This window comes from Micropterus salmoides, unplaced genomic scaffold (assembly GCF_014851395.1).
Source record: "Micropterus salmoides isolate LMB-PRFRI ecotype aquatic unplaced genomic scaffold, ASM1485139v1 Ms_hic_scaffold_8, whole genome shotgun sequence".
Classification (NCBI taxonomy): Eukaryota; Metazoa; Chordata; class Actinopteri; order Centrarchiformes; family Centrarchidae; genus Micropterus; species Micropterus salmoides.
The window spans coordinates 29,378,748-29,388,712 of record NW_024044570.1 but is presented as its reverse complement, the minus strand read 5'-3'; the positions used below and the strand labels follow the sequence as shown (position 1 = coordinate 29,388,712).

The following is a 9,965-nucleotide window of genomic DNA, read 5'->3' as shown; positions in this document are numbered from 1 at the left end:
CTTTTAGCCTAAGAGTGGTTGTGCTGCATTTAAACAACCAACTGTGGCCTATGCTTCCAATTCAAAACAAGCTCAGGATTTGAAGAAAGCAGCGGCCTAGTTCATCTTCAAAGATAGGATGCCATTTCAGATTGTGGAAAAACCTGGATTTCTTCATCTGAGCAAAAGGCAGCAATAAATAACACATTCAAATCTAGTGTTGAGTGTTCATGATATTTAATACATTAGTAGTGTTGTGAAATTAATCAATGTATAATAATCATGATAATTGTGAAACCGTGAATATTCCTCAGATTATAATCCCACCAACAAAATCTATAATCCTTACATCCCTAATTTATACATGGTGTGTTCAGTTCAAATGAAAAGGTTTTGAAAGGGTAATGTATTTTGTTTCTCAGTAAACATTTAGTACAGGATTTTGAAGCTTTTGAGCCATGCCAACAATATATGGCACCTAATGGTTTTATATAGCCGCATTTCACAAATGTGCTATAAAGCTCCTTTAAAAAATAGGTGCCATTTAGCACCAAAAAAGGTTCCCTTATGATAACGAGCTAAAGAACCACCGCTGGGTACTGTTTAGCACCAGTTTTGTTAACGCAATATATTGCTATATGGCACCTCTAATGGTTCTATATAGCACCATTTGACCAAGGTGTTATATAGCACCTGTAAAGATAGGTGCTATTTAGCAGCGAAACTGGTTCCCCTATAATAATGAGACAATGAACCACTTTTAGTCCTATTTAGCACCTTTTTATAGTGTTTATAGAGTATTTTAACACATATTACCTTTAACCTTTACCTTTGACAAATATTGCGCCTCCTGCAAATTTGAAAATTGCAGTAATAGATGGAGGCGCAATATTTGTCAAAGGTAAACGTTAAAGGTAATATTGCAATTTCCATAAAATTTTGATTAATTGTTTAACCCTATTTTTTGAGATATAATTTGACAAATACAAGATTGAAAGACTTGCATTCAGGATGTAATATATCACACAAATAATAATGGCAGTGTATTTAAAGACTCTTTTCATTAATGACTCTGGACACAGGGTTAGTTAATAAAAAAAGCGATTACATTTTTATTTCTTTCATAAAAGCATTGTCATGTAGCATTATACATTTCCAAAAAATAAATATATTCAATATCTTATGCATAAAACATCTGTTTCTAAAGACCACAGACAACATCCATCCAACTGTTTGCAGTAATCTCTCGCATCTCTGTTACCAGACAGCTGTGAGAAATATCACTTCATGTTCACAATAAGGGATCTCTGAATACACCTTAAAATGCTCTTATGGTTACAATCATACAGTTACATAGAACTGATAGTAAGTATAATAAAAAATAAACAGGCATTTATAGCAATACATACAATAATTATCATTCTAGAGCATCTTTTGCATAAGAGGACCAGGCTTAGCAAATTAGAAACTTGTGAAAGATTTGTGAGACATATATATATATATATATACATCCTCAAAGATCATCATTCCACCTCCTGAAGAATGAGACAATTTTTCTTGCGAGGCTTTAACATTCATCATAGGTGAAGTGCACGCATGAACTGAAACTGTAACTTTCATACATACAGTAAGCTTTCACAAATAGACACTGTGCAGTCCTGGGAGGAACTCAAAGCTATATGGGACAAATACCTGAGGCTTATAAGTGAAACATCGCATTATTTATTCGAAGTATGAGGGTTAAATACCATTTCACGTAATGCAAACTTTGAAAATGTCACTTTGTAATTTGTTTTTTTATTGAATTGATACTTTATTTCATTTTTGGTTAAGCCACACATCATAAAGCATGGCAGTTACAATGTTGATTGTTGACTTGATTTCATTTTAAAGTTAGGGAAGGCAACAGTGTAGAACAACCCTCCCCTCAGGCCTCGCTCCAAAGCCACTCCCTGAAATTAGGAGCATGGGCAAAGTGGGCTCAGTTAGGCCAGATAATCATTTCATTCAGACCAAAAGAATTGGCATACTGGATTTTGTTTTTGTGTCAGAGCATTTGATTTCTGTAAGATCACTGTAAAGCAACAAATATAACAAAATGCTACCCAAGCTTTAAACACACAAATAATCTTAATTGCTGAGTGGAAATATAACCAATTCTTCTATTTGCACAGGCTTTTGAGCATGTTTTTGAAACCAACTCTGATAACAACTGCATGTGCTATCATAATAAACACAGTTATCCCCAAAGTAATAATGGGGTAGGGGAATGTTACACCATAAACTGACTAAACCAGCAAGTCAGGATTCGCAGGCAATGAACCAGGTGCATCGAGATAAAGTCGCCACCACTGCAACTTACATGCACAAACACGGCTCTTTAGAAAAACATTGAGTGCATGAAGCAATGAGAAAATAATCCTGCCCACCACTATAAATGACTGACCCCACCCACTTTACTGTGACTGATGGTCTGCAACATAGTGACCTGAAAATAAATGCATCACAGTGATTTTGCCTGGTTGCATCCTGGAAGCATTACTACAGCACAGCAGACGTTCTCCATCTTTTAGCACCTGGTCTGTTTTAAGATTATCAAATAAGATCAGCTTAAAACTGTCATGGACGGTACATTTAGTTGTCCAAACTGAAACATTTATAGCATACTTGTTGGATGTACTTAAAGTTTATATTTCTAACAAATGTCTTCTCTTATATCTGCTGTAAAATGTTCACAAAGGGAATCAATGGCTTCTTCACTTGAGTTAATTTCCTATTTAGCAAAACTTTGATTTACACTTTTAAAAACTAAAAAGAAACTATCCTTCAAGTCTGTTTTGAATACACTTTAACTAAAACAGAACAAACTGGAAGAATGAAGGAATTATTTGTTACACTAAATACATTATGATTCCTATAGATGAATCATAAGAGCCTAACATAAAGCCCTTTTTACCCTTAAGCGTAGGCTTTATATCCTTCAATAGAGGACTCTCTGTGAAAATGGACATTTATCTATCTAATAAAAGACTTAATTTGAAGGTATGAACCCATTAAAAGGGAGGGTAGTTTTTATTTGGCCTTAGAAGAAGTGCTCTGTCATCCAAAGACTCCCAGGAGGGCTATAGTGCCCTCTACATGTCCAAAGCAGTATACATGTAGTTTAAACATGTGCTGTGAACCATGAAGTGGAGAACCTCTCAACCAGCTTATCAACACCTAACCCGATCTTAATGTCACCATTATTGATAATCAAGTGAGGCAAGTCAAAAAAACTGACAACACTGACATTCAAGGATGCATTCCAACCCTGACAATTACATCAGATGATCAATTGCACCCCTCAGCAGCCATGTTGGACGTCTTCAGGTCTTGACAACAATGGCAGAGCATAGGCGACTAACTTTTCAAATTAGCAAACATGCTTACTGTTGCCTGAATTTGTTAGATAGATCGGAAAGGAATGTTTTTATTTGGCTAGTAGCTGGAACAAGTTAGTAGCTGTAGGTCATGTGTTTAAATCCAGGGTCTCAGAAAACTAACAACCCAAGATTTTCAGTGTGGGCTGTTTCTTTGGCCTGCGATCCTGCATAAGCGGGATAAACGGGTGTGGACGATGGACAGACTGACTATTTCTCTGGCCATGTTTGTAAAAAATAAAAATAAAAACAGGGTACATTTTTCAAATGATCTTTAACCTTGTGGCTCCAAGCAGGCTTTGACTGCTGTTGTGGTAACCTGGGTAATCTATATACCCACAGCAGTGTTGAATCACCACTGTATACAAAATCCTGTTACAGGACTCTACGAAGGATTATTTCTATAAGAGCTGACACAAATGGTAACACCTCACAGCTCATGCAAGCATGTGATCTAAAAGCTGCCTCTCCCCAGGTTTTTCCCATGCATGTAGTTTTGTCTGTCAAGAATCAGCGCTGATATAGGCCTGTAAGTTCCACTGACAATGCGTGATATTCTGAACAAATAAAGTTGACATCTTCATTTTTCTGCCTTTTTTCACAGATTATAATTTATACGTTGCCTATTAAACTAAAGGATGATCTCAATAATATAGGTGTTTTCTTATTTCATCAACACCTGACAAGTTAACACACAGAAAAGAAAATGGCAGGATGTAATGATGTGCTTTGAAGTAAAGTCAGAATTTGTTGGAGCAAAACTAAAATTTGAAAGTGTAAAAGATCTGAATGTTGAGAATCACTATGCCATACCTGTAATGTCTGCAATGGTATTAAGTTGAGTTTCAGGTTTAATTTTTTACAGCTTTCATGCAGGGATTTCTCACATGTTAAGAGCTGAAAATCAAGAAGGAGTTACTGAAAATTCCCAAACCAGTCTGGGATGCCAATTTTGTTCCCTTTGACAAATTGTGACCATTGTACTTGCACATTTTCAGAAGTGCAAATAGTTTCCATGTAATTTAAAAAAAATTATTTATGTATTTAAGATAATTTTATCTAGATTTGGGGCCTGATTATAAAGTTTAAACAAATTCTGACTGTGATGTTACTGATAACAGGTATACAAGTCAGCAACATATTCAATAGTTGCCTGGGGTTAAAAAATAAAACTCCACAAAATATAGAGTAAATATAGAAATGCATAGCTTGGACGGAGAGAGATTATTGTATGGCGTTGTTTGCCCGGGTTCAACACTCACTCTTTGTGCATGGAGAAATACATGGAAGGGGGCAAAAATTTGCAAACTTGTTTTTACAGCATTTAAATACGTTATGTGCGCCTATGGCACAGTTCTAAAAATAACACTTTATATGAAAGCCGTGGGAAAGAGACGCAAAGACAACACCTGAAAAGGGAAGAGAAAACAGTAGTTTGAACTTTCTCGATATAATAACAGTCCAATGTATAGTCTGTCTTGCTGCATCTTGTTGGTCTGTGAGGTGAACCATACAGGCCTATTGGAGCACATCACAAGCTTTCTTGGCAGGGATTTGGCAAAGCCACAGGGATGTCCTCACTCCAGGGGAAGTGAACCCTCCGCTGACAAGGAATAAGCAGCTTGCACCCTCCTTCGTAAAAAAAATCCACCGTAGAAAAGAATCTATCTAATTTACTGATCATACATCACTTTATGTACGATATATGTGACCATGAACAAATCTCTTCCAGAGCTTGAAAGTATCAAAGCATCAATCTGCAATGTCATCAAGAGACAAATAGTTCAGGTATCCTGACTGACTGACAGAATAGGAATATCATAGGGGTTGGAGTTTTTACTTCCAATTGAGCTTTATTTCATTGTTAGCGGAAAGTCCATTTGCTCCTAAAATCGCCATGAATACTGTTTCTGTACCTAAATGTTGTCCTTTTACCCCTCTCCCTTTTCCTCAAGTGAGATTATGATACCAATCCCTTATCAGTATAAACCTGGACAACTTCACCCCGCTGTGGTCTTCTCAGCTTTTGGGCTGTAAGTCTTTCTTCCTGCCTTTCCTCGAATAAGAAACACCACAGTCTGAAAAGAGAAGAGAAACTTCATTAAGCATTTACTCCTTCATTTCTCACCGACTGAGTGTCTGGTTGATTGACTATCGTATGCAATGTCTCTCGCCACATGTTTTAATGTCACATCATGGATCTGGTCCACTTCTCCCTCCATCCATATGTATAACTGTATGAGCTTTAGTACAGAGCTACTAAACTTAAGCAGGATTTTCCTCTCAGGTTTCACCTTTTTGAGGAGTCACATACAAAGTAGTCGCAGCAGAATGTGATTAAACCACAGAGACCTGGACCACTGTAGCAGCATATTAATGTAATAGTATCTGGCTAATTACCAAACCACACAGACTTCCTGAAAAAGTGAATCATCTATTTTATCACAAGAACAACTTTTTTCATCTGCAAGCAAAGTATATTCTGGATGCTCCAAATACATACAGGATGAAGTATAGAAAAAAGGTACATTTAAAAGATACTCTGTGGTGTACATGAAATGTATATTTTTCTGCATGTTGCAGCAAGTGCTTAAAGGAAAAATTCGACATTTTGGGAAATACGCTTATTCACTTTCTTGCCGAGAGTTAGATAAGATGGATGGCCCTCTTGTGTCTGTAAGCTAAATACAAAATAATTGTAACTCAATTATTTGCTATAATAATTCATGTGATATATCTAGTTTGTTACATATGTACAAAAACCTAAGCGTAAAAACTTAAATTTGCTGTTGTAAAGGGGCTTATGTGTCATACTACTACTTGACCAGGAACAGCTGCCAAACAACTAGCGAAGACTTCAGGAAGTTAGGATACTACTCCCAGCCATAGCCCGACAAATTACCATTTTACACTTTAGTTTTTGATTAAACAAACAAGATATGGTGAGCTTTAGAGGCGCTGGTAGGCGGATTCTGTTACCTTTGGAAAAGGTAAGCTTAAAGACTGCTTCTAGTCTTTATCCTACGCTAATTAGCGAGCAGACATCAGAATGGTGTTATTTTAATTAATTCTAATTCTCTGCAAAGAAGTGAAAAAGAGTATTTCCCAAAATAGCCAACAATTCCTTTACTAGGTCAATGTGAGTTATCCCACGGAGCTTCGTGACCCTCTACCTGATTAGTGTGGGACACTGGATGGCTTTACTGTACAGACATTTGACATTCAAATTGGATTTATGTTATGGACCACCCGAGTATTCTAAAATGAGATTGAAACCTAACTTAATTTGGTACTTAGTTTCTGTAATTTAATTCTGTAGTTTGGCGGTGATGTTTGTGCATAGCTACAGTGACAGAATAAAGCCTCTGTGACAGTCACAAACACAGGTTTATTTGTGACAGCAGCCTGATACGAATGGGTTAAAAGCACAGTGGGTAGAGCACGTCATATGAGGATTTCCTGTGTGAAAGGATTTTTAACTTGATTTTGATTAAGATGATTTGATTCAGTGCAGGCTTACATGTAGATTTAATCATTTTGTAACACTAGCACATTTCACCTTTTGCATTCACTGCTTCTTAGATGTGAATCGACAAAGATGACATATATAAAATACAGGAATGTCGTAAACAAATCCATACAAGGAACAAAGAACTTATCAGCGATTGTCTACTGACTCAGCTGAGAAGGACAATGATGTCATGCTGTCATGCTTCGCAAATCGCCATCTGATATGTCACACTTAGGCTGCTGAAGTGATTTGTGCTACTGCAGCATGTTTACTTACAGATTCTGTCACATTGACGCACACTGCCATTTGATATTTGGAGATGAACTGTGAAACACATAGTGTAAAAGATAGAAATTAAAGCTTTATATGTTGATTTCCTTATTAAATCCTATGCGGCTGGATTAAAGCCCACATGAGCACAGTGTAGCGCTGTCCTTCATGAATGTAGTCACATGCGTTCAATCTCAACATGTTAGGGCTTCTCTAACAGGAAGCACTGAGTGGGGTGAATATCAGGGGGGGGAAATATCATCTTGTGTATCACCAATTTAGCATTATTCTAGCAGACCATTACCTAAAGTTTCCTTCTAACAAACATTACATTGCGCTAAGGTTTAGGCATGTCCTGTCTGTCAATTTAAAAAATCTTAATTTAACAGAATAATTATTTAAGAATGGTATGCCCTTTAAGTGAACATAACACTAAACACGTGCATCTGTTGGTGATATGCTGGGGTCTTGTTGAACGTAGACAGGGAGCCATAAAGGCTTTGTCAACTTCAGTTGTCCTCCAGTGCACTATTCTACAACTAAATCTTCTTTCAAACTACCGTATGAATGAACAGGTGTGCAACAATTTTATGATTTATTTTAAATTGTTCTCACAGCGTGTGCTGTTTGTGCTATGTTTGTCTGCTAGTCTGTGTTTTTTTTATTGTACAGTCATATTAGAAAATAGAACAGTTACAGCGTGCAGGGTTTCACGTTTGCTTTGTTAAACTCACAGTCCTGCTGTGCTTCTGTGCTGGCAAAGCACTCGCTGAAGAGGCAGTGCATGGTGTGGCAGAAGTTGTCCAGAAGGGATTTTGGGGAAGCAAATCGCCAGCTGGACTCTGGCACTCTGTCAGGCTCTTCTGTTAAATGATCCCAGGTCTCCTGGATAGTATCTGGAAGTTCCTGCTGGAACATCTGGCCACACAAGAAAACAGAAAAGACACATGCACATGAATGAGAGACTAAATGTGAAGTAAATGGATGTGGATCTATGTGGTGCTTTGCACACGCAGTGTCAGAAACCCATTCAGTTTAGTATTTGAAAATGTGATATACAATCTTAAGACCGGGGGAAACATTGCAAGTACTCGCATTTCGCGCTGGTGGATCATAACCGGGTTGTAAGTACTGCTTCAAAATGCCAAAAGAAGAAACAGGAGCAAGAGACAAAAAATAGAGAGTAGGCAATTTATTGAAAACTGCATTTAAACTCAAACAGGCTGTTCATCAGCTGATCAAAAGTTTAAGACCATAGGCATAAAAAGGTAAAATCTGCACAAAAATATGGCTTTCGTGTCATTGATCTTCAGGCAGTCACACTGTCATGATCTCCTGATGGCAAAGGCAAAAAGGTTTTCTCTCGTTGAACGTGGAAGGATTGTTGAGCTGCACAAGCAAGGCCTCTCGCAACGCGCCATCGCTGCCAAGGTTGGATACAGTAAGATAGTCATTTTACATTTCTTAAAAGATCCTGAGAGTTATGGGACAAAAAAGTCAAGTGGTAGACCCAAAAAAATTTCACCTGCAGTGAGCCGCAGGATCCGACAGGTTGTCCGTGAAGACACAGGTCGATCCTCGACCCAAATCAAGGCACTTACTGATGCTGACTGTAGCCCAATAACCATAAGACGTCATCTGCGAGAGAAGGGCTTCAAGAACAAAAAACGTCTTCAAAGGCCACGTCTCCTCCCACACCACAAACTTGCCCGTTTGGAATTTGCAAGGGAGCACCAAACATGGCACATTGAAAGGTGGAAGAAAGTTTTATTCTCTGACGAGAAAAAAATTAACCTGGACTTTCCTGATGGCTTCCACCGTTACTGGCATGACAAGGAGATCCCACCGGAGATGTTTTCTACACAGCACAGTGGAGGAGGCTCCATCATGATTTGGGGTGCTTTTTCCTTCAATGGGAAAATGGAGCTTCAGGTTGTCCAGGGGCGTCAATCGGCGACTGGCTATGTGGACATGTTGCAGCGGGCATCCCTCTTGACTGAGGGCCCCCGTCTGTGCGGTAATGACTGGGTCTTTCAACAGGACAACGTTGCAATTCACAACGTCTGCCTGACAAGGACTTCTTCCAGGTGAATAACGTTGCTCTTTTGGACCATCCTGCTTGTTCTCCTGATCTAAATCCCATTGAGAACATTTGGGGATGGATGGCAAGGGAAGTTTACAAAAACAGACGTCAGTTCCAGACCGTGGATGCCCTTCGTGAAGCCATCTTCACCACATGGAGCAACGTTCCCAGCAGCCTCCTGGGAACAGTCGCATCAAGCATGCCGAAACGAGTGTTTGAAGTGATCAACAAGAACGGTGGGGCTACTCACTACTGAGTCCTTTTTTGACACTTTTAGTTCTGTTGTAGGTTTATTTTTGGGCTATGGTCTTAAACTTTTGATCAGCTGATGAACAGCCTGTTTGAGTTTAAATGCAGTTTTCAATAAATTGCCTACTCTCTATTTTTTGTCTCTTGCTCCTGTTTCTTCTTTTGGCATTTTGAAGCATTACTTACAACCCGGTTATGATCCACCAGCACGAAATGCGAATACTTGCAATGTTTCCCCCGGTCTTAAGATTTTGTTCAAGAGTGTATATGGCCGTTATGCAACGTCAATACTGTACGCACAAGATTATCATGGCCTGATGGAAGAAAAAGCAGAAAAGGCAGACAGATGGTTTTAATACATAATATGTAAATATAAATCAGAGTCTATACTGAACTTTAGCCTTGTCTGCTCCTACAGTCAATGGGCCCTGTTTCAAATAATTGCACTTAAAAG

The 9,965-nt window shown here is 38.3% G+C and overlaps 1 protein-coding gene across 2 annotated transcripts in view; it reads right to left on the bottom strand.

Annotated features, from left to right (window-relative positions):
* Positions 1-1,678: 1,678 nt before the first annotated feature.
* il34 (interleukin 34) overlaps positions 1,679-9,965 on the bottom strand; it is a 31,340-nt gene continuing 23,053 nt past the window's right edge. For both annotated transcript variants that reach the window (XM_038705747.1, XM_038705745.1), the window contains 2 exons: positions 7,914-8,097; positions 1,679-5,476 (listed from right to left, as the gene is read on the bottom strand). In XM_038705747.1, the coding sequence (XP_038561675.1) occupies positions 5,418-5,476; positions 7,914-8,097 (243 nt within the window). In that variant the 3' untranslated portion in view covers positions 1,679-5,417. The remainder of the gene's footprint in view (positions 5,477-7,913; positions 8,098-9,965) is intronic.